Source organism: Monodelphis domestica, chromosome 6 (genome assembly GCF_027887165.1).
Source record: "Monodelphis domestica isolate mMonDom1 chromosome 6, mMonDom1.pri, whole genome shotgun sequence".
In the NCBI taxonomy this organism is placed as follows: Eukaryota; Metazoa; Chordata; class Mammalia; order Didelphimorphia; family Didelphidae; genus Monodelphis; species Monodelphis domestica.
This window is the reverse complement of record NC_077232.1, coordinates 74,864,316-74,888,820: the sequence shown is the minus strand read 5'-3', so window position 1 is coordinate 74,888,820 and position 24,505 is coordinate 74,864,316. Positions and strand designations below refer to the sequence as shown.

Here is a 24,505-nt window from a genome sequence, read left to right as displayed (position 1 = left end):
TCCTAATACTCCTCATCCCTTCCCAAACCTCTACCTAGATTACCTTCCCATTAATCAGCTCCTCTGATCCGACTCTAATGCTACTAAATGGTACTGAAGGATGTCACATAACTTTTAACTAGATCCATTCCAAATTTGTTATCTGACCTCAGCTGGACCTAAAGGGATTCTTTTACTCTCCTCCCCCCATTAATTCTCTATTATCCCCACAAGGGCTATTTCACATTTGTTCTTCTCTCAACAAGCCCACCTCCCATTCTCTCAGCAAAGAATCTCAGCTCCCATTTTAATAAGAAGAGACTATTCCCTCTTGAGCTCACTCTTTACTCTATATCTCAAAATCCTTTGACACTGTCCTCTCCTCTTTTTTTTTCAGGCCCTGACAAAGTGACGGGTCTTTTGATCAAGCCCAACCCCTCTACTTGTACCCTTAATCCCGTCCCTTCTTGAATTCTGACATTACTCCTAACTGGGTTTACCTTTCAACCTCTCCCCATCTACTGACTCCTTCCCTGGTGTCTACAAAAACATCCCCATCTTTAAAAAAAAAACAAACAACTTAGTCCTACTTTCCCCTCAAGCTGTCACCCTTTATCTCCTCCATTTCACAGACTCCTTTAAAAAAAAAAGTCTCCATCCTTTGCCTCTACTTCTTATTGTCTTTCTCTCCTAAACTGTCTGCGGTCTGGCTTCTGAATCAGTTACTAAGCTGCTCTCTCCTAAATTACCTTATTTAAGTTTCTTAATTACCTAATTTAGTGACCTTTTCTCAATCCTGATCCTTCTTGACTCCCCTGCAGCATGGGGTGCTGTTCACCCTCTTTCCCATAAACTCTGTGGAGTTTTACCAAGTAGGACAAGGAGTCTCTCCCACCCCTGGTTCACTCTGTCCAGCTGATGATCTGCAATGTTCAGGGAGTTCCTCTCTCTGACTCTAGCTTCTGCGTCCAGTCAGGTTATTTCTGGAGCACCGGTACTAGCACCATTCCTAGATACAGATAGAACCCAGGGTGTGGCTACCTGAAGTTTATTTCTGTTTTCCCATTGTGTGCTCACTTCTGAGATGAGTGAATCAAGAGAGCCGACCACCCAGAAGTCTGAATCCCACAGCCCAGCAGCAGCGCATCTCTGCAGCTAGCAGGGGAACTCCGGCTGATCGCAGGGGATTTCTTCCTCCCGATTCCCAAATGGGGAGAATTCTCAAGGACAGAGGAAATAGAGAATTCTAATCTAGTACACCCCTGCTTTTATACTTCCCAGCAGCTTTCAAATCTGTTTTGTCCTGTCAGAGCTGCTAGAGGTCCATCTGCTCCTGACCAAGATGGCACCTGCCATATGGGGTACTAATGGCAGAAGCTTGGGTGTCTTAGATCCTGGGCTGGGTCCAGTCTGGCAACAGAGGTTTTGCCCACTCCCAGCTTGGTGGTAATTAGCCAGAGCTGCTGGCCCACTGTTGGAGGAGTAAATCTGGGTCTGGTGGGAAGGGGATAGAGGAGAGATCGGGATAAGAACAACTTCTCCCAGGCCATGAAGACCAACCCTGCTCCTCCTGAGGGCTCCCTTCATTGGCAGTCACCATCAGCCTATGTGTGGTGTCTGATCTGCCCAAGACCACCTCTTGGCTCATCTCCTGCCCTGCTTGAGCTTAAACACACCCATGCACACAGAGGCTACTTCTTCACTGAGAAGATAAATCTTCTGATGGAAGCTCCTTCAGCCATTCCTTCAGCCTCAGCTGCCATCATCTCCCTTCATCTAATACAGAAAAGCTTGCCAAGTGACTAGCCCCGTCCACAACCTATTATTATTATTATTATTGCCATTCTAAATCTTTCTGTTACAGCCAGCTTCTTTCCTTTTGGTTACAGACATCCCATTATATCCCTCTCTATGCATTGTAAACCTCTGTCCAACTGGAGTCCTCTTTGTGACTAGAATGTCCTGTCTTCCTCTCCTGTCTGGCCCATCCCATACTTTTCCTTTTAAGGATTTAAAATGCTTCTTCCTACAGGAGGTCTCCCCTGACTCCCCATATCACACAGTTGGGTTTTTTTTTTTTCCAGATCTCCCAGAGTCTTCTCAAATACATGGTATGTATTATATAGTTGTTCTTTTTCCCACTGCTGGACTATGAGTTCTATGAGAGCAGGGACCATCTAAACTTCATGCCCTGAGGTTGGGTGGCATTGATGCTCCCTCCCCTCACCCTCTCTTCCTCTCCCTCCTTCCCTCCTCACGTGTGTGTGTGTACATACACATTCACATAAAGCATACACCCTGTGGAAACCCACAGACACTTTATTGTGAGGAGATACAGATGGAACCTCTACCTCAGTTCCTTGCAAAAGGCAGTTGGGATTTGGGGTCAGAGGTCTTTGACCCTTTAACAGAGTCATCTTGGGCATATTCCCTCCAATTATGAGCCCATTTCTTCCTCTGTAAAGTGGAGATGTTGTAAAATGGTGTTGAGGGTGTTCCCTGGCAGAACTGTTGGAAGGATAAAAAGAGAGGGTCTCTAAAGCCCTTAGCAACCTTCAAGTACTTTGCAATATCTGCTTGTATTCCTTTTACTGTTTCTTCCACTCCCTTCCTGGCTTGGGCTCCATCACTAGCCCTTCCCCTTCACCGAAAAGCCCAGCCTCCCTCAAGAGAGTCCTTGGGGCCCTAGCCTGAAGCCAGAAGGAGCTCGTTGCTGCTCAGAGCTCTTGAGAGTAACGGCCCTAGTCCAACCTGCTTCCCCATCCTAAATCCCATTTCTGGCTGAGTCTGAGGTTGATATGGAGAGCAGGAAGGTCAGGCCAAGCCTGGGCTGGCCCATCCCTCCCACTCCCAGTGCTCTGTCTTCCAGCTCTTCCTTCCTCTTCCTCTACCACCTCTTGGCTCAACTCCAATAGTGATGACGCAGAGCCTGATGGGATCCAGGTGATTTCCCTTCAGATCGCAGGATCTAACGTCCTAATTGGTCTCTTCCCCTCTGATCTCTAACCTGCTGTCATCCATTCTCCCAAGTGGCCTTTCATCTTCCTAAAACACAGCTCTGACTTTGTTCATTCCCTTCCCCAAAATGTGCACTGGTTCCCTGTTGGCTGCCAAGATGAAATACAAACTTTTCAGCTTGATCTTTAAAGGCCCTCCCAATGTAACTCCAGCTTGCTTTCCAGCTTTATTTCCTATTTAGTCTCCTAAAAAACTCTGTTCTGGTTAAACAACTGCCTCCACAAGACCCTTCCTCTGGTGCCTCCCTTCCTTCTCCTAGGCTAGAAGGCATCCCTCCTCATCTCTGCTGCTGAGAATCTCTAGCTTCCTTCAAAGCACCACTAAGGTTTCCCTCCATCACTATTATTCTCCCTCCTGAAATTGCTTTGTATTCTTTCCCAGATATCTCATAGGTATTTAGTCCCTCTGTTGTAACACCCCTCCCCGCCAGGGAACTAAAGCCTAGGGCTGGGGCTGTTTCACCTTGGTCTTTGTATTCTCAGCATCTAGCACAGAGTCTTGCACCTAGTAGGGGTTTAATAAATGGTTATTGAACTGAATTGCCAGCTCTCTTGAAGCCTCAGTTTTCTACATCTAGAATCTGGAGAAGGGTCCTTCCAGTTCCAAACCCTTTGATTCCCTCATCTTCCATCCTGGAGTCAGGAAAACAGGGCTTGAATATTTTCTGTGTGGCCCTAAGCAAGTCATTTAACTTCTTTGCCTCAGTGGCATCGTTGGTAAAACAGTGGTAACAAATACCACCTACCTTTGCCAAGGTGGTTGTGAGAATGAAAGAGGCTATTTCTAAAGCACTCAGCATGGCACCTGGTACATAAGCATTAGAGAAAAGTTAGCTATTATTACTGTCCCAGGCCGGCCAGCCATCTGGAATAAGAGGCACTATGTGTGTGTGGAGGGGAAGAGGGAGAAAGTGTGGGTCTGTGAGCTCGGAGGTCCCACACACACAAGCAATTGCCCCTGTAGGCAGATGGGTTTGGGGCTTCCTTGGGACTGATTATGAGATCATTCAGCAGAGGAGAGAGAGAGGGAACACCTGGCTTCACCTCCCGGCTCCTGCCATGATTCACTTACTGACATAGAAAAATCCTGGCCCTGACCATCTCGTGTGGCTGTTCTGGGGAAAGCACTAATGAAATGAAAAGGCACCAAGTAAGGAAAATCAGCATCGGCTGGACCAGAATTGGGTACGTAGTCTGTTGTCTTCATTCACTGGATTCTACTTGGTTCAGTGCTAAGGTTTTTATTTTCCTTATTTTGGAAAAAAAAAAAGCCTCAAATTTGCAACTTTAAAAAGAATAGAGAAGTTTGTCCTTTAAACAGAAGTTAAAAAAATAGCCCCTCACAATCAGCTCCTAGAAAGAACAAATAACATTACCAGCCCCCTCCTCTCTCCTGCGTCCATCTTCACCCCCTTCCTTGTATCTTCCTCCCTGCCTCACCCTTCAGAGGAGTTGCTTTGAAAGGAAGGCAGGGGGCTCCTTCTGTCACCCAGTCAATCCCCCTCTCCCACCTGGTAGAATCTCAGGGGGCCCTTTCTAAAGCATCGCACCCACGTGGTCCTCCCCGAGGTCTTTAACAAGGTCTAATGGTATAGGATGCCTGTGCTGTCAGATGGCCCATTTCCTTTTTTAGTGGACAGAATCACTTGTTTTTCCTTACCACAAGCTGAAATCCGCCTCCCAGAATGCCCTCTTCCTTTGGCCCTTCTGAGATCAAGCAGAATAACTCATCCTTCTCCCAAGCCAATCCCTCCCTCTTCAGCTGGGGGACTCCCCACCTTCCTTCTGGAGGCTATGTCCTCCTCCTTAATCCAGCTCGGAGACAAGTACCATATCACATGGCCAACTCACTTGAGTACCAAAACCCCCCAGATCTTTTTTTCAGGGAAATTGCTGCCTAGTCCTGCCTCCCCATCCTATCAGGCAATTGCTGAGGGACCAGCACGCTCCTCCCACTCCTCTATCAACTGGATTAAAAAGCTGTGCTTTCTCTAGGGCTTTAAGGGTTAGCGAAGTACTTGCCTCCCAATAGTCCTGTGAACAGGGAATTCTGTTATTTAATTATAGAGCTAAGAGGAGAGAGGCTTTAAATGTCATCTAAGGTTATTCCCATTTTAAAGATGAGGAAATTGAGGCTCAGAGAGAGCAGCTGATTTTCCCCAAGATCACCCAGCTACTGAGGGACAGGGCTAATGCTCAGCTTAGGTCTCCTGACTGTCCCCAAGCTCTTTGCATTCCACCAAAGCCAAAGATGTTTCCTCATCTTCACCATGAGGGTAGATTCCCACATGAGTGGGATTCTATGTTCTCTAAACTTCCTTCCATCTCTAAAATCCTACTAACCTATCATCTCCATCCATGAGCATTTTATTAAGTGCCTACTGAGGAGGCAGCAAGGTAACTCAGTGGATAGAGTATGAGGCTTGGAGTCAGAAAGACCTGAGTTCAAAATCTGCCTCAGACACTAAGTGGCTGTATGACTTAACCTCTGTACATTGGAGAAGGAAATGGGAAACCACTCCAGTACCTTTTCCAAGAAACCTCATGGATAGCACAGTCCATGGGTCACAAAGAAAAGGACATCTACGTGACTGAATAACAACTGGATGCCAGTCCTTGCCCTCGAGGAGTTTAAGTTCTTATAGGAATGTTAGATCTTGGATCCCAAGACTTAAGGCCAACCCCCAGCACGGGAGGCAGATGGTACAGAGCATTTCAGGTCCAGCATGCTCTAGAATGGGATGTTTTTGCTCCCCCCCCCAAATCATGCCCCACAGTCCCCCGAGCTCTTCCTCTCTGTGCTGTGCCCAGAGAGAAAGGCAGGAAGGGTCTGGGTCACAGACCAGCAGAGGTCTGAAGTTAGGGACAGTTGGGGCCAGCTCAAGGATGCCTACTTCTCTCTGACTCAGAGTCCCATTATGCCACCCTGTCTGGATGAGAATAGGTGTAAACAGGATTGTGCATTCTGTCTTCTGCCTGCTTTCCCAGTCAGGGCAGGAACCAGAGGGCTACAACGGTAAGAAGCAGTTGATTCCTGGGGAGGGTCCAGCCTGGAGGCCCCCAGAGCCTTGGAGAGCCCCCAGTGGAAAGTCTTCCTTCCACTGATACCTGCGAGGGAGAAAAGGGCTCCATCAAACACTTATTAAGTGCTTACCATCCCATCGTTGTCCCTGGGATTGCAAGGACAAAAATGAAAAATGGGTCTTGCCCTCAAGGTGTTGACACTCTGGAGAAGAGGGTACAACATGGAAACAGGTACAGGGACATACAAGCAATCTGATGAAGCAGCACCCACAATTGTGGGATCCGAAAAGGCTTCCCACAGAAAGTGGCGGGCAAGCTGAGCTCTGAAGACAGACTGGGATTCAGACCTGAAGATGAGGAGGGAAGGCATTCCAGGTCTGGCCAGAGATCTGGAGGCACCAGATAGGTAGGACAGGTATAAAGGACAAGCAGTTAAAACCAGTAGGGCTGGAAATGGTAAGGCAAGAGAAAATTGAAAAAAATAGCCTAGGGACAGAGTAAGGAAAGGCTGTATTTCATCCTAGAAGCACCACAGAGTCACTGAAGATTCTTGAGAAGGGGAGGAGTATGTTCAAAACTGTCTTTTGGATAAACTGGTGAATGACTGAAGGATGGATGGGAGAGGGGAAGAAGTGGGACCATGGAGGCGATGAGACAGTGTCTGTACAGGGTGTCCTTAACCTTAAAGACTGTTGGGATGCCCTCTGAGGATTAGCTTCAGAGGGGAAGGGAATAAACATTTCTATAGCACCTACTACACGAGAAGCAATTGACAAATATTATCTCATTTGATCCTGGAGACACCCTGAGAGGCGGGTGCAGTTATTATCCCCATTTTACACTTGAAGAAACTGAGACAAAGAGAGGTTAAGTGAACTGTCCAAAGTCCACAGTTAAGAAGTGTCTGAGGGCATTGACAATACCCGGGGACAACAGCTGCTGAAGCCTGGGTCCCTTTCCTCATAAGACACCAAGCTGGAGCCCCAGACTTTGCTTTTTCTAACTTGATATGAGGAAGTGGTCCAAAAAAGGAGCCACCAGGTAGAGGGGAGCGGTCAGGAGTCTATCTTGTATGTCTGGATTTCCAAGACTTTGTTTCTGAGGGCCAAGGATAGTCTACACATCTAACATGTGAATGCATGGAAGACTACAGATGGGAAGGAAGAGAGTCGAACCTCTCTCTCTGTTGTATTGTTCAAAGAAGGACTGAAGCTTCTGGGAGAATTGACCCAAGAGGTCAGCTCTGGTAGGGAGGCAAACAGGCAGAGCTTTATAAAAGGGAAGGGGCATCTGGTTTGGACTATATTGGAGATGGGCTCTACAGGCAGAGACATTCCTATTGGTTCAGCCTTAGCTCCGGCACTTGAATTCTTGACACATTTAAGTTTTCACTCTTATGCCTTCTTCATCTGGTTTTGGTGTGACGATTATTTCAAACCTGAAAGCATCTCCCCAGTGTTAAGCAGAAACCTTTGGTGGCTCCCTGTATGATAAATACAAACTCCTGAGCTTGGAATTTCAGATCCTCCACCAATGGGTTCCATTTTGTCCCTTTCCAGGCTATTTTGAACTCTCCGCTTCCCACCTTATCCTGTTCTCCCTCCTGAGCACCTGCTCAGACCCTCATGTCCCTAAAACTATCCCTTCTCATTTCCAAGAATCAAAATCCTTTTGGTCCTTCAGGCCACTTCTTCCCAGAAGCCCTCTCTGGTTCCCACAATCCCCCTTCACCTCCTCACAGGTATAAGTGACCTCTCCTCCCTCTTTTCCTGGGGATCTCTTGCACCTGTCATAATCTCCCTTGTATCACATTTATTTGTCTGCAGATCACATGTTAGATTAGAAGCTTGTTCCAGGCAGGGACTGTGTGGTTTCCCCTTTGAAAACTCAGGAGGGGTGCAGTCTTGCAAATAATAAATGGGTGACAAATTTTGATGGAGATGAATCAAAAGGAATATATGAGAGGAAATTACAGAGGGGTGTGTGTGTGTGTGTGTGTGTGTGTGTGTGTGTGTGTGTGTGTGTGTGTGTGTGTGTGTGTTCTCTTCACCAAAGCTAGGCAGGAGTTGATGGCAGTGTCTGGGGGAACTACTTCCCTAGACAAAGGGGGACAACCCTAGTTGGAGGTGAGCTGCAAGTTAGGGGTTTCAGGCTGCTTGGGAACAAGATGATTCTTTGAAGAGGAAGAGCTCAGGCTGGGTGGAGCTGAGGGGCCTCTGAAGGGCACTTGGAGCACGGGTAGGCTCAGGAAATTGTTACCTGGGTGGGTGGGTGAGGCTTCAGTTGGTTGAAGAAAGGCTCCTGTAGGTAAGTTCTAGGTGGGATGGCAGAGGGGTCCCGACTTAGGGCTGTCTGGTTGCCAAAAGTCAGGATAGCATTTTCTGGTAAGAAAGAAGATAGAGGTACGGTGGGGTGGGGTGGGCAGGGCTGAGCCAGCCTCTTCCCCAGCTGCCCTCTGTTCTGTCCCCACTAACCCCAGCCCCTTCTGTCACCTCTGCTTGCTTGGTTCCATCCTGCCCGCCCCACCCCTAGGCTCAGAGCACTTACGGAGACACGGGTTCCCCACGAAGAGCCCCAGAAAGGTCTCACATTCTTCAAGTCTGTTCCCACTGGAGCGGCAGCTGCACCAAGGTGCTACAGCGGTGCTCACATTGCCCACATAGTTGGGGGTGATGGGGGTCCCTGGGGAGGGGAGAAAAAAGGCCTGAGAGAGCTGTTCTCTCCTCACACCTGCCTCTTCCCTATACCCAGGATGTCTGGAAAATCCTCTTCCCCTGTATCTGGGCTGCTTGCGCATAAGCATCCTCCCGTCTGTAAATATTCTGTCGATACCCCGAGAGCAGGAGGGCACTCAGCAGAATGCACTCTTCCCATACTTCGGATGGGCACCTCCTTGGGTTCAGGACGTAAACACCCCCTTATCCATTTTGCCAGTGTACACATCCTCCCTCCTTATACCCAGGATGCTCCTGGAGTTGGCCTTGGGCATGGCGCCTATGTAAACGCACACACCCCTTACCTCTGGTTGGCTCTTAGAGATGATCAGTCCCCACCTACAAGAACGCTGTGTAGAGGCGGGCTTCCCAAACCCTGGCTGTCAATGGGAACACCCAACACGTCCCTATCCGACAGGGCTCTGTGCACAGACTCTTCCTTCCCTTTATCCTGGGTGCGGGTGTGGATGCTACTTTTTCCCTTTCCCCGGTAGCACATGTAAATTAAGCCCTCTCCGCAGATCCCGGGTGCCCGTGTAGACACTGCTGCCCATACCCAGAATGCCAGTGTAGGCCCGGAGACATCTGGGCGAATCCTCGCGGATGCATCTATTGGGGGCGAGCAGGGATGGCTGGCAGGCCTCCTGAAAGTCAGCCAAACGGGCCCTGGTGGGAGCCGAGCACAACATCAGGCCCTGCGCTGGTCACGCCCGCGTCCTTCCTCCCATCCCCACCCGGCTCACCTGCAGACGTATCCCCGCCGGCAGGTGTCCAACGGCTCCAAGCAGTTGGGCTGGACCGAGGCGACGCGAGGGCGGGGGCTGCTGGGGCTGTAGGAGCAGGATGGCACGATGGTCTGCCGCCTGCGCTCGGCGCACGCTGCATCCCCGGGTCGGCAAGGGCAGAAGAGCAGCGCGAGGCTGAGAGCCGGCCGGACCCGGTCAAAAAAGCGGCGCAGGGCCCGGTGGCAGCGGGAGCGGGGGCAGCCACGGGCCCCGGCACGCAGACACGCGGCCGCATAGTCCGCGCGCAGCCGTTGGCACAGCCCGTCCATGTTGCAAGCCTTGGCCGCGTCCAGGCAGCGGTTCTCCCTCGGAGAAGGGCTCTCGCCCTCGGACCCTGAATGGAACAGTTTGGGATGGAGCTTGGAGCGGGGCCAGCTTTTCAGTTGGTCCGCAAATCCTCCCCCCGGGGCCTCCTTGGATTGCTTGGTCCAACTAGAGTGGGCTAGCGAGCTGCGGAGGGATCGCGTTTTCAAAAGACTGACTCCAAGCCCGAGGGATACTAGCGCTGGGTAAAAGAGGCTGAATAATCCCAAGGGCATCCCGGAAGGCAAATCACCGCAAGTCAGGACCGCCAAAAGCCAAAGTGGGAGTCCGTGGGCTAGCCCAAATCTGAGAGCAAGGCTTATTCATTTGGCCTTAAAAAACATTTTCCTGACTATTTCCCCACGATTGGCTTCCTTTGTAATCGGACGGGTTTTACTGGTGCATTGAAAAGCGTCCCCAGGCTTCACCAGATTTGATCAGGGGCCCTTACCACCACTACGGGGAAGAGCTGGGCTAGGAAAGCCAAAGGAAGGTTTTTTAATGAATGCTACAAAGTGAATAATCCACAGAGCACACTGTCTTTCCCCAACAATGCCGCTCTCTGGTTGCATCACTATTAGAGAAGGGCAGTGAGGAGAGGAGGGAATAAGCACTTTTCTGATAGCACCTACTGTGTGCCAAGCACTGTGCTAAGGCTTTACAAATATGATCTCATATGATCCTCTCAGCCCTTCAGGGTAGGTGCTGTTATTATCCTCATTTATAGGTAAGGAAACTGAAGTAGGCAGAAATAAAGGGACATGCCCAGGGTCACACAGCTAAGAAGTGCCTGAGACCACATTTGAACTCAGGTCTTCCTTAAGTAATTTTGAAGTGACTCCCTGAAGGAACCCAGAGTCCTGGGCCCCTGGCAAAAGACCAGGGTGGAGGAGTAAGTATGTAGGAAAGCTGACTCCTACCTGGTACTTGAAAGTCCCAGTGTAAATTGGAGGCTGGGGTAGGGAGGATCTGTGAAGGGAGGCACATTCTGAATGGGGTGCTGGGGAGACTGGAGATGTTCCAGTTCTCAGGGATGTTTCAGGGCTTTGGTGGGGTAAATACCTGCCGTAATAGCCGCCAATCCAACGTAGTTAAAGCTGCTAAGGAAAGGCTCATAGGGGGAGCTTTCTAGCATCATCCCTTAGATTCATGGGGGAAGAAGGGAAGAGAGAAAAGATAAAAATGAGGAGCAATTTCCGAGCTTCAGAGTCTTGCCTCCCCCATTCTGTCCTCCATCTGTTTCCATTATCCTGCCCCTTTCTCAGAGCTCTGAATCCCACCCACCCCCTGGTTGAATCTTCCCCAACCCTACCCAGAACAGGAGAGATACAGAGGAAGAGGCATAGTCCTTGCTAAGGGGCCCCTGGTCGGGGGTGGGGGGAATGGACACCTATATATTTATCAGGGAAACATTTGATCCCAATATATCCCCCAAAGGGTTGAGAGGAAGGAGTACCAAATCCAATGAACTCTTCCCATTTGGCAACTGTTGACAAGTGTCTCTTCCTAGATACTCACTCCTTTCATTTTTGGGATGTAGACAGAAGGCTCTGACTTCCTGCATCCTTCTTAGTTTCCTTTGCTGATTCCTCTTTCTCTTCCCACCCCTTAAACACGGGCATCCCTCGAGGCACATTGACTACCTCGATTCTCTCTAGACTATTCATCTCCTTGGGAGGGCTGGACATCTCCACTGGAATGGCTCCCCTCAGCGTGTACTCTAAAGAATGCTACGTTCAGAGGCACAAGCTCCCAGGACCAAAGGGCTGGTGGGGACCTCAGGCTGAATCTGCTCTGACCACAACAATCTCCCTTCCTCTGCTTGAAGACTTCAGGAGACAGGAAACTTACTACTTCCTGAGGCAGAACCCTGGATAGCTCTTATTCTTAGAAGCTGTCTTCTTTACTTGGAGACAAAATCTCTTTCTGCACATCCACCCTTCCTCCCTCCCCTAATCTCTACTGGAGAGACTTAAAGTGCTCCACTGGGAATCAGGAAAGATGAGTTGGAATCCCATCTCTGGCACTTACTAGCTGTTTGTTGATAGATAACATTTCTGTGCCTCAGTGGCCTCATCTATAAAATAGGGATAATACTTTTTTAAAACCAACAACAATCCTTATCTTCCATATACTGCGTATTGTTTCTAAGGCAGAAGAGAGTTAAGGGCTAGGCAACTGAGGTTAAGTGACTTGCCCAGGATCACATAGCTAGGAAGCAACTAGATTTGAACCCGGGACTGTCTGTCTCTAGACCCAGCTTTCAAACCACTGAGCCACCTAGCAGCCCCTACTAATATTTTTATAACTTTCAGCCCAGGATATATGTAAAGTGCAGTAAAAGCTCTGCTAATTCCAATTATTATCATCACTCCTGCTTCTGTCTTCTGGGGCAAAGCCAAACAAGTGGACTCCCTCTTCCTTCCCTATGACAGCCTTTCAGAGTCCTGAAGACAGATTTTCTCCAGGTGGGATATATTTGTCCATTTTGTTTCTCGCCACTGAAGACCAATGTTGTAAGGTCTCCAGCGGGTGGGTCTCAGCCGTGCTCCCCTTCTGTTCCCCCAATAGTGAGTTCCCTGGAGGCAGAGCCTGGTCTCTCCCTGAGAGCAGCCCCAGACCTGCGCCCCTTTGTATCCCTCACAAGGGAGCTAGACGGGGGGAGGGGGGGGCGCACATCTAGGAAAAACAGAAGGAAGGACTTTGCTTTAGAAATAAATGGAGAAAAGATGAGCCTGATGGGAACAGGCTTCCTAAGGCAGGGCTCGAGAGTCTGGACAGGATGAGCAAAGGCAGAGACAAGCAAGTGGTAGGAGAGAGGTGTGAGAAGGAGCCAGTGGGCAGTGTGGGATCCGGGCAGGGGAAGAGGACACCTGTGTGTGGGGACAATGAACCCGGGGGGGCTGGACAGGCCAGTATCTAACCCCAGAGACAGGGGCCAACTGACCTTGTGGGAGGGTGCCACGCAGGCTCCAATACATGCCCAGGCAGTCTTTCTCCCGTTTCATGCCCCGCCGACATCGGCAGCCATAGAGACTACTGGACAGCAGTGCTTGGACCGTGCTCTGGCAGTGACTCTGGGCATCAGGCCCCAGTTTGGCTGCACCATCTCCTGCCACACACTGGCGAAGGGTGCGGAGCTGAGCACTGCAGCTAGCATCCCGGGCACAGTGTTCACTGGCCCTCAGGCAGTCTTGGTCTCCCTCTGGCCTCGGGTCTTGGTTTGGCCTCAGGGACCTAGAACCTGAAAAGGTCTCTGTGGGAGAGGGAGAAGATCGAGAGTGGGATAGATGGACAGACAGACAGACAGACATTCAGACTCAGAGAGAGGGAGAAGGGAAGAAGGAAAAGAGGGAAGGAAAGGAGAGAGAGAGGAGGAGGGGGGAGGAAAAGAGGGAGAAGGAAGGAGAAAGGAAGGAGGAAAAGAGAGAAGAGGAAATCAGCTTGGAGCAGTTCCTTTTCCTAGACACACACTCTCTCTCTCTCTCTCTCTCTCTCTCTCTCTCTCTCTCTCTCTCTCTCTCTCTCTCTCTGTCTCTCTGCCTCTCTCCCTCTTTCTCTCCCTCCCTCCTTCCCTACCTCTCTGTCTCTCTCCTTCTACCTCCTTCCCTCTCCCTCCCCTCTCTCTGTCTCTCTCTCTCTGTCTCTGTCTCTGTATCTCTCTCTGTCTCTATTTCTCTATCCCTCTCTTTGTCTCTGTCTCTGTCTGTCTGTCTGTCCCTCCCTCTCTCTTTCTCTCTCTCCCTCTCCCTCCCTCTCTGTCTCTGCTCCCTCTCTGTGTCTCTGTCTCTCTGTCTCTATTTCACTCTCCCTCTCTCTCTGTCTGTCTCTGTCTCTCCCTCCCTTTCTCTCCCTCTCCCTCCCTCCCTCTTTCACCCTCTCCCTCCCTCTCTCTGTCTTTGTCTCTGTCTCTCTCTGTCTGTCTGTCCCTCCCTCTCTCTGTCTCTGTCTGTCTATCTCTGTCTCTGTGTCTCTGTCTGTCTCTCTGTCTCTCTCCTCCTCTCTATGCCTCTCTCCCTCTCCCTTTCCCTCCCTCCCTCCTTTTCCCTCCCCCCCCCTCTCTCTCTCTATGTGTCTCTCTCTCTCTTCTCTCTCTCTCTGTCTCTCTCTCTGTCTCTCTTCTCTCTCTGTCTCTATCTTTGTCTCTGTCTGTCTATCTCTGTCTCTGTGTCTCTGTCTGTCTCTCTGTCTCTCTCCTCCTCTCTCTGTCTCTCTCCCTCTCCCTTTCCCTCCCTCCCTCCTTTTCCCTCCCCCCCTCTCTCTATGTGTGTGTGTCTCTCTCTGTCTCTGTCTCTCTCTCTGTCTCTCTTCTCTCTCTGTCTCTCTCTGTCTCTCTGTCTCTCTCTGTCTCTGTCTCTGTCTCTCTGTCTCTCTCTCTGTCTCTCTGTCTCTGTCTCTGTCTCTCCTCTCTCTGTCTCTCTCTCTCTCTGTGTCTCTCTCTCTGTCTCTCTCTCTCTCTCAGAGAGTCCTTAATGTCCATTGGAGAACAAATCCACAGGAACTCTGGTTTTGGAGGAGAACAATCCTACTCTCAGGAAGCCCCTGGTATGCTGAAGAAACAGAAGGAAAGATGGTTGGACCAGATGGCCAGACCACATTTAGGTGATTTAGGTGATATGGGGGAGGGGAATTAAAGATGTGCCATTTTCCAGGAAGAATCTGAAGGGGGAAATAGGGAGGGAGATGACCAGCACAGTGACATCTCCCTCCACCAATGAATGTAGGTCTAGAGGTCATGCAGAAGGCAGCATTCTCAGGCATCTACTGGCCCAAGAATCTCCATAATAGAAGCATCGGCCATACTGTACTCTGTCCTGCTCAGACCACGCCTGATCCGTGAAGGAAGGACATTCAAAGCGGAGGCCTATCCAGAGGAAAGCAGTCAGGATGGGGAAAGGCCTGGGGTTCCTGTGAAGAAAGCCAGGGGTAGAATTGACTATAGGGCTAGCCTTGGAGATGAGGCCTCTGTGCAAGTCTGTGGACAAGACACTTGACCTCTCATTGCTTTCAGTCAGCCCCCAAGACTCTGAGCTGCAGAAAAGATGCTGGTCTGAAGTGGATAAGGAAGTTCCATCTTGGGAGCTCACTCTGAACTCACAGATCTGATCAGAAAAAGCAAAACAAAAGCAACACAGGAGGAACACAGGATATTAAGCCTAAAGAAAAGAAGGTTCAGGGACAGCAAGGTGGCTCAGTGGACTGAAAGTCAGGCCTAGAGACAGAAGGTCCTGGGTTCAAATCTGGCCTCTGACACTTCCCAGTTGTGTGACCCTGGGCAAGTCACTTAACTCCCATTGCCTAGCCCTTACTGCTCTTCTGCCTTAGAACCAATACACAGTATTGATTCTAAGATGGAAGAGAAGGGTTTTAAAAAAAAAGAATGCAGTCTTTGTTCATGTATCTTCCTCTTCTCCCTAAATACAACCCTTCCTTCCAAGCCCCACTCATGGAGGTGGCATCCTTTCCTCTGATTCCTTCTCTGTCTCTGTATTGTTTTTCTTCCAGACTGGGGACTCCCTGAAGTCAGTTCCTGGAATCAGTTGCTCTCTGCCTCTTCTTCCCCAGGGTTGTGTATACAGTAGGTACTCCATAAATGTTTGAATGAATGGAGTTAGAGGTGAAGCAGACATTTCTAGCACAGCAGTAAAGATAAGGAGAATAGGGGAGTGAGTTGTCTCTTTCAAAAATTCCAGTCTGCCATCTTTCCTCTGAAGGCCCTGTGAAACTGAGGGAGAAAAAGTGAGACCAAAGAGGAGAGACAGAGCCACAGAAGGAGGAGAGAGACAGAAAGAGGCAGAAGATGGGCAGAAAACGAGGGAGAGACGACATATTGGAGATATAGAAAGGCAGAAAGAGAGAGAAGAAACATATTTAAGATGACTTTCCATTCACCCACTCTGGTCAGTTTGCTCTTCCCTGAATTCAGCACTCATCTCCCACCTCTGTGCCTTTTCCTTTAATAGCACACTAAAGACATGACACCGTTAATCATACCTTGAGCTTAGACATGGCCTTTAAAGGAAGGGCTACACAGCAGGGGACCTGCCAATGGCCTGAGAAAAACCAATAGACTCCAGTTTCTTGGAGGGAAGTCTATACTTCCACATGGGCAGAAAGTCCCTCCAGGAAACCAGGTGTATCGGGGAATTTCATGGCTTCAAGAATACCAGAAGGCTTAGTAAAGAGATCAGGGCCTAATAGGAAGCTGCAGACATTGAGGCACTTCTGGAGGAATGTGGACATTCCTGGAGAAAGCCCTATGGGCATGAGAAAGGAGTTCTTGGGTAACACCAAGTTCCTGGGTCAAAGAGGACTGAAGCCAAGGCGAAGCAAGGGACAGACCCATAATTTAGTGGGGCCAGTACATATTTTACCCTTCATGGGGAGTTGAGAGTTAATTGGGTTGCATAGATCTTGGACAAAGGAGCTGTTGACTCTATGGACTAATTTGGCTCTTTCCCATTCAGCACTAGCAGCTAAGTGATCCTTCCTCGAGCAAGAACCTCACTGGGAATAATGAATAGAAGGATATAGCAATCCCTAGGGGATATGGGGCTCATTAGACAGGGAAAGAGTTGCCTTGGCTGTTCATGGGCTTAAGCACAAATCCTCTGCCTTTTTTGGCCAAGTTCATTAACCTTTGGTCAATGCTAGTTCAATGTTTCGTTTCGGTTCCTCCTTTGATGTTATGGGAACCCAAGTGCTTTCATGGAAGCTGAGGAGACGCTCTTTTACCTTTTCGGTATCGATCTAGATGTGATCTAAGTGATGACGTTTCTGGGGAAAATCTCACACACAAGCATAAATCATGAAGAGTGTTTGTGAAAGATTTCCCAGTTAAATAGCCAAGTCTCATAAGTCCAGAGCTTTGGTTCTAGGGCAGAGTGTCCAGTTAGATGTGCGTTATCTAAGGTCCCTTCCAACGCTGACATTCTGTGAATCTCTCAGGATGGGAAAGGGCAGAGAAAGAGGAGGAGGGAGAGAAAGACACCTAGAAGTAAGGTAAGAACCAACGGGAAGAGACAGACATGAATGAGAGACAGACTGATGGACGTAGGAGGACAGAGAAATTGAGTCCCTGTCTTCTAGATTAGATGAAGGGGGAAGGAAGACTGCAACTATGGATCCAGGATGAGCAGCCATAGCCAATTGTTCTTTATCTGCTAGCATGTTCCTGAGGACTTAACTTAGTTTCTGGTTAGTCCTTTCCCAATGGAGAGAAAATGGAAGGCAGACTACTAATGCCAATGGAAACACTGATCTAAGAGGGGGGATGGGGGTAGGTTTCCAATCCTGAAGAGCAAGAAGGAGCTGACAGGAGGAGAAGCTTCCAGGGCTGTAGATGAATTAACCCTTAAGGGCAGAGACCTTGAAGATGGTCTTCCTTCTTTCCAGTCTTCCTTCTCAAGCCCAGCTCCTCTGCTCCACTCTATACTCTCAAAGGGTAGGAGCTCTATCTGTCTCCTCAGAGCTGGGGAAGTGGAGACGACACTAGATGTGAGTCAGCTGAGAATACTTTGTATCAGTTTCTCTCTCTCTCTCTCTCTCTCTCTCTCTCTCTCTCTCTCTCTCTCTCTCTCTCTCTGTCTGTCTGTCTCTGTCTGTCTCTATCTCTCTGTCTCTCTCTGTCTCTCTCTCTGTCTCTCTCTGTCTCTCTGTCTCTCTCCCTCTCTGTCTCTCTCTCTCCCTCTCTGTCTCTCTCTCTGTCTCTCTCTCTCTCTCTCTGTCTCTGTCTGTCTGTCTGTCTGTCTGTCTGTCTGTCTGTCTCTCTCTCTCTCTCTCTCTCTCTCTCTCTCTCTCTCTCTCTCTCTTTTCTCTCTCTCTCCCTCACCCCTGAAAAAAATCTGAGTTTAACTGATTCTCTTTGGTGACTCTGGAAGGGAAAGGAAAAAGAATCCTCCTCCCTAACTCCCACCCACAAAAAATGATTCATAATTACCCATCCTGGTCAGCAGTTTAAAGTTATGTCTCATTGCCTCCTCCTTCAGTATCAGCTGTGACCTGAGGCTCTGGCCTCAGAGAAGGTAAAGGACACCAGGTCTCCCCTTCCCATTCTTGTGACCCAGTAGATTAAAAAAAAAAAACAAAAAACCTCTTACCTTCCTTCTTAGAATCAATACTGTGTATTGGTTAAGTGACTTGGTGTCAAGTGGGGTTAAGTGACTTGCCCAGGGTCACACAGCTAGGAAGTGTTGGAGTTCAGATTTGAACCCAAGACCTCCCATCTCTAGGCCTGGCTCTCAATCCATTGAGCCACCCAGCTACCCCTGACCCAGTGGACATGATGGAGGATTCCAAGCTCTGGCAGTGCTTCCCCAACATCTGGTCCTCTTGTTTCCTACCTGTCCCCCAGGGAAAGGTCTTCTGAATAGAGTACCTGATGCTCAGACTCCTCATCCCCAACTGAGATATGGCTGGGCTTGAATGTATTTGGGTTTGGGATAGGGTTGGGACCACTGAGAAGAATCTCTGTTCCCAGAATGGACTTCTCCCTTCCCATACATCCCACTGCAAAGAAACTTATCGCATGCCCAATATTTCAGCCATCTGCTGTGACAGACAGACAGATGCTGATGAATCAAGGCCTGGGACAAAGTTGGGGGTGAGTGGGGGAAGGTAGCACCCAGAGACCTAATGAAAGGATCACCTCAACTCTGAACCCCTCAACATATTCAGGGTACAACCTCTCTGTGGCCCCTCAAGCACTTCCCACCTAAAGTGGGATCAGACAAAGAGACCACAGATGGGCCAAGGACAGAAAGCCACTGCACACAGGCTGAATATGAAAGAACTACAACCAGAGGGACGGTGGATAGATTCCCTACAAAGCTTGGTGATGGTCTGGAAGATGCCTGGGAGTCTAGGGCCACCAGAGAGAAGAACCTCAAGAGTGTTGGCTAGGAAAGGCGCTGCTGGTCTGAAGATGAGGGGAGAGATAGGAAAGGCACTCTTCCCCCGAGGAAACATCCCTGTCCTATTGTCACTGCATAGGATTATACAGTCTTCATGCTCGAAGGGTCCCTACAGATCACCCAGGCCAACTCCCAAATGTGACAGATGAGAACACTAGCTCCAGGTCACAGAACTAATACACGAAATAGCAAAGACTTCAACCAAATCTTCTGACTACAAATCTGACTAAAATATTTGTGATCATAGAATTGGCGAATGCTAGAGCTCCAGGGGTCCTTAGTGGTTGTCCTCCCCCCACTTCCACGTCCATGAGGAAGAGGCAGAAGGACATTAAAGTCCTGCAGGATATAGGAGGAGCTGTTATCCAATGGGAGAGGCAGCTAGGAAAAATCAGAGAGAATCCAAAGAACTTAGAGCTTCCTGTGACCAATAGGATACTTAAAGGAATCTTTTGACCTTAACAAGTAACTTCACTTTTTAGTGCCTCAGTCTTCTTATCTGTAAAATGGAGATAATGCCTGCAACTACTTTCCTCTCCTCTCTCTCAGTAGCTTGTTAGGAAGTTGCTTTTTAGGTCATTGCCTATAACAGGTACAAGGGATTGTGGAGGTCAGCCCCACCTCAGCAATTTATAGTCTCTGGGCCTATCAGACCAGTCCCCTGGGATGATGGGGATATGATTGGGGATGCAGACTCTAAGCGATCACCCCAGTGCAAATATCAATAATATGGAAATGGGTCTGGATCAATGACACATGTAGCACCCAGTGGAATTGAGCATTGACTACGGAAGGGGGGAGAAGGGAAAGAACATGAATCATGTAACCATGGAGAAATATTCTAAATTAATTAATTAAATAAAAATTTTGATTATAAAAAAACCCAGTCCCCTGAGAGGTTAAGTGATTTATAAAGGTCACAACATCACACAGTCATAGAGTCAATCAGACAGGTATGTGAGAGGCAGGACTTGCACACAGTTCTTGGATGCTGGATCATGGATCATGGATCATGGATTTAGAAACCACCAAAATCCAGCTCCCTCAGTATATGGATGAGGAAACTGAGACACAAAGGCTAAATATCTTGACTATGGTCACATAGTAAATATCAGAAGCAGGATTCAAACTCAGGTGTTCCCAGCTCTAAAGCTGTCTATTCACTGTTGCTATGCTACTTTTCTGCACATAATAGGAACTTAATAAATTGTTGAATAAACTCATTGAATTAAATGGAGAAAAGCACTTTATAAATGGAAAGTTCCTTGAATATGAGAATTTGAGCTTTAGATCTTCCCCCATCCCTAGTGAACCTCATGAGCAAAGCTGATCCCTTCACTATACCTTAGTTTACTCCTTTGTAAAATGGGTGAGTTGGTCTATTCCAGAGATTCTTAACCTTTTTTGGTTCATAGATCCTTTGGTCATCTAGTGCAGTCTTTGGACCCCTTTCCAGAATCATTTTAACAATTAAAAACAAAAGTTCATAATTGAAGAAAATGTTATATTTCAGTTAAAATATAAATTATAAATTGTTATAATTATGATACATCTTATATAACTATAACATTAATTATATATCAATATAACTATACATGTAGTATATAAAATATTTATTATTATATAATTATATTATTATAATTATTAGTGTCTGGATCACCTTCTTGGCTCTCATGTAAAAGCAGGCTCACACAGCAGATCCAAGAGCCAAGGAGGAAGCTGATATGGCTTCCTAGGAGAACTTTAACCCAATCAGAGCTGTTCAGCACCAGGATGGGTTGCTTTGTGAATGCTGAAAGAGGCTTTGGAGCTGGAAGGAAGCTTCAAGGTCATTTTTCAAATGAAGAAAATGGAATTTGAAACAAGTGGCTTGACCCAGTTCGTGCATGAAATCAGGTAGATTCAGGATTAGAACCCAGATCTGATTCCCAGGATGAGGCGCTTTCCACTCAACCACCTAACCTTTCACTGTCCAAACAGAAGCTGGATGCTTATCTCTTAAGGACATTATAGAAGAGATTCATGCTCTACTAATTTCTTTTGTTTTAAACCCTTACCTTCCGACTTGGAGTCAATACTGTGTATTGGCTCCAAGGCAGAAGAGTGATAAGGGCTAGGCAATGGGGGTCAAGTGACTTGCCCAGGGTCACACAGCTGGGAAGTGTCTGAGGGCAGATTTGAACCTAGGACCTCCCATCTCTAGACCTGGCTCTCAATCCACTGAACAATCCAGCTGCCCCCAGCACTACTAATTTCTAAAGTTCTTCCAGCTTGTATGGACTCCGTTTACCTATTGTTCATTTGCCCTTGCTTTTATGTCCAAGAGTCTCTGACACTCCTTCAGATCTGAGGGTAAAAGGTTGAATCTCTTCCTTCAGATTGTCTCCTCTAGAGCTCCTTCAGTGACCAGGGATCTGAATCAGAAATGGGGAAGAAGCTAAGCTGGGACAGGGAAGGGAAGAGAACCCAAAAAAGTTGTAAAAATATGTGGGAGTAGATTCATCTTCCCTTCATTGACTTCAGTTTCCCAATATATAAACCAGCATCAATAACTCCTACTTGAACTTTCTTTTTTTTTGTTTAATAATACTTTCCCTAATTATGTGTAAAAACAATTTTTAGATTCTTTTTTTTAATTTTTGAGTCCTGAATTCTCTCCTTCCTTTCTTCCTTCCCTTCCTCCTTCCGTGAGATGGTAGTGATCCTTTTCAAAGGGATGGAATTAGAACCAGGTTCAAAACCCATTTAGAACATAAATGCCTTGAGAGTAGGTATTGTTTCTTTATCCTGAGTGCCTAGCAAAGTACCTGGCACATAGCAGGAGCTTAAGAAGTGGTTGTGATCGACTGATGATTGTCTGATGATTTGATTGATGATTGATCATCTTTGATACTTCTGTCTCCTGCACCCCCCTCCACTTATTTGCCAAGATATATATTCTACCCAAGCAACCTTCCCATCCATCTTTACCTTTCTACTCCCATCAACAACATCTTAGTTCAGTTTCCCATTCCTTCTTGCCTGGACTATTGTATTAACATTCTTTGTTATATTTTAATCCTTACTTTCCATCTTAGAATTGATACTTGAACCTTCCATCTTAGAATCAATACTAGAATCAATTTTTGGTTCCAAGGCAGAAGAGTGGTAAGGCTAGGCAATGCCAGATTTGAACTGAGGACCTCCCCTCTCTAGGCCTGCCTCTCAATTCACTGAGCCACCCGGCTGCCCTTGAGAGCAGTCTTAAAGTAGAAGGAATTGCCTTTTGAGGAAATGAGGTCTCCATTTTTAGAGCTCTCTAAGGTGGATGAGCAGTTCAGGCCACTAAAACTAACATTTGTATGAAGCTACTTATCTATTGGAGAATGAGCAGAAAGGATTCCTCTTTGGTTAGAATCTCAAGATCCTCATCTAGAAAATCCTCACCTTTAAATCCTGTGAGACTTCGAGGTCCCTTCTTCTCCATACCCCTCTTCTTCCCATCTCCTTCTCCTAGGAAGATGCCCATACAAATAGAGGACACAAAGACTCTAGTGAAGGCAGATAGACCCAGAGACACAGACTGCAGCCACCCCTAAAATAGGAGCCACTTTCTCCAGAGATTGCATATAGCTACCAGAAACCCCTAGCTGAGTTTGGGGAATAGCTCAGTGGAAGAGAGATGGAGACAAATACTAAGGTCCTTCTGGGCAAAGGGAGGGTGTACAGTAACCCCCTGTCCTCTGCCTGCCTTCTGATCTTTCCCAGCCTCTGAAAAGCACCTGCTGCCCTGCACAGGTCCCAAAACAGCCTGCCATGAAGTGTGGGAGGTTTACTAGAACCTCAGTCTCCCTGAGATCCCAGAGAGACTGGTCCAGGCTAGGAGGAAAAGAGAAGGTTTAGAGGGTCACTTCCTCCTTGTCTCCCTGCCAACGCCCCTCCGTCCCCCATAGAACCAGTACAGATTAAGTTAGGCTTACAGCTGAAGGCCCACCACCAACTAGAAAAGGGACAGATTGGAAAACTGGAGCATTGGGCAGTGGGAAGAGAGAGTGAGAGAACAAGGGAGAGGCAGAGAGAGTATGAGACAAGGGGAGAGGCAGACTGAAAGAAATGGGCAGAAAGAGAAAATAAGTTTGGGTCACATGGGAAGTCAGGGTAGACAGGGAAATAATTGGGGGGGGGGAGCAACAAGCATTTATTAAGCATGCCCTGTGTTCCAGTGGACAACAAGGTGGTGCAACAGTTAGAGTGTCAGACCTGGAGTCAGGAAGAATAATCTTGAGTTCAAATTTGATCTCAGAAACTAGTTGTCTGACCCTACGCAATTCACTTAACCCTGTTTGCCTCAATTGCCTCATCTGTAAAAGAAGCTGAAATGAGAATGGAAATGGCAAACCACGCCAGTATTTTTGTCAAGAAAATTCCAAACGAAGTCACAAAGTGTCGGAGGCGACCTAACGACAATGTTCCAGGTACCGTGCTAAGTGCTAAGCGATCCAGAGAAGCCTGGAAACAGAGAAATGCCAAAGATGTTATTGTGTCTCGAGGGAGGTGACCTGAATTCAAATTCTGACTACCATGAACTCTTCGTATGACCTTGAGCAAGTTCTTTCCTCTCCCAAAGCCTCAGTTCCAGCACCCGTGAAAGGGGGCGGTCGAGCTAGATGGCCCTTTCAGCTCTCCACACTCAGATGTTTCGGAAGCTCGAGACTCAGAAACAATTCGGAGACAGAAACAGAGACGCAGCCAGAGGCAGGGGGCAAAGGGGAAGGACGGGAGCCAGAGGGTAAAAGGCCAAACAGCCGCAGGAGTTAGGACAGCTGGACGGCAGGGGCGAGGGGCTAGGGAGCCGGACTCGGCCCTGGCTAGACTCAGGGACGCACGGACTCACCGAGCAGCAGCGCGGACAGGAGGCACCACAGCTGTGCTGTCATGCCGGCCAGGTCCGGGCGCCGGCTTGTAGCTCCTCAGTCCGAGCCCAGCTGCATGCGGGACGGACTCTGTCCCGATCTCCGATCTCCTGCGCGTCTGGCCCCGCGCCTTCCTCCTCCTCTGGGCGTCCGCTTCTCCTGGCGCTTCTGTCAAGTAGTCAGCACTCCGCTCCTCTCTCCGCCCCGGTAAGCCCCTCTCGGTGCACCTTATGCCCGCGTCCCCTCCTGTCTTCTCCTAGGCACGCGACTCAATGCGTCCAGAACCAAACGCTCTCCGGTCCTGTCCGTCAGGACAGCCCAGATGGAGCAGCCTTAAAGGAGCCACCGAGCCTCAGCCTCGCGACTGCCTCCTGGCAGCTCCCGACCCTGCCACGCCCCCTTCCCCCCCTCGTTCCCTTCCCCCCCTCCTGCCCCCGCCCCTTAGCTCTTCTGCCTTCTGGGGCTTCAAGGACGCATCGTGAAGGAGGGCGCCAAGATGTGCAGGCCACCCAGAGAGCCCGGGGAACGCAGCCCGTAATGTCTCTCCGGACCTCTCCTCCCCTCCCACCTGAAGCCCAGTCCCTCTGCGTCTCTCCTCCTCCCTGAGCTGGGTCTTGAGTCGCTCAAACCCCCGAGTCCAGATCACTCAACTGTGGACAGCCAGCATTGAAGGAGCAACGCGTGCGTTGGGGTGGGGGCGGGGGCGGGGAATAAAGCTAGAGGGGAATGACTAGCTGAAGGTGGGTAAGCTGCCATGTGCCATTCCCCTTCTCCGCAGCGCTCCAGCACTGGGCAGCTAGGTCAGGAACTCCAGAGCTGAGTAGTTGGAGGTTTGTCTGGGGAGAGGCTAGCACCCCAGAATGGCTCTTGGGATGCTAC

General features: G+C 48.7%; 1 protein-coding gene across 2 annotated transcripts; it reads right to left on the bottom strand.

Moving 5' to 3' along the window:
- Window positions 1-4,224: 4,224 nt before the first annotated feature.
- LOC100025720 (GDNF family receptor alpha-4) lies at window positions 4,225-23,989 on the bottom strand. 2 transcript variants are annotated; one of them, XM_056802277.1, is made up of 8 exons: window positions 23,608-23,989; window positions 12,770-13,078; window positions 10,885-10,962; window positions 9,478-9,853; window positions 9,291-9,400; window positions 8,568-8,702; window positions 8,280-8,401; window positions 4,225-6,104 (listed from the first exon to the last, which is right to left on the bottom strand). In XM_056802277.1, exons 1-8 carry the CDS (start codon window positions 23,648-23,650, stop codon window positions 5,985-5,987), a joined length of 1,293 nt encoding a protein of 430 aa, XP_056658255.1. In that variant the 5' UTR covers window positions 23,651-23,989; the 3' UTR covers window positions 4,225-5,984. The 2 variants fall into 2 exon arrangements, with proteins under 2 accessions (XP_056658255.1, XP_056658254.1); XM_056802276.1 differs by lacking the exon at window positions 23,608-23,989 and having other exon boundaries at window positions 12,770-13,182.
- Window positions 23,990-24,505: the final 516 nt, after the last annotated feature.

What these genes read in the sequence shown, in the direction of transcription:
- LOC100025720 (XM_056802276.1), bottom strand. Translation starts at nt 13,136, where the DNA reads ATGTCTGTCTGTCTGTCTGTCCATCTATCCCACTCTCGATCTTCTCCC. An exon ending in GGCCTACACTGGCATTCTGG is followed by an intron (nt 8,703 to 9,290) that starts GTATGGGCAGCA and finishes TCCCCTCCCCAG; the next exon opens with GGACCCCCATCACCCCCAAC. An exon ending in CGTGGGGAACCCGTGTCTCC is followed by an intron (nt 8,402 to 8,567) that starts GTAAGTGCTCTG and finishes CTTTCTTACCAG; the next exon opens with AAAATGCTATCCTGACTTTT.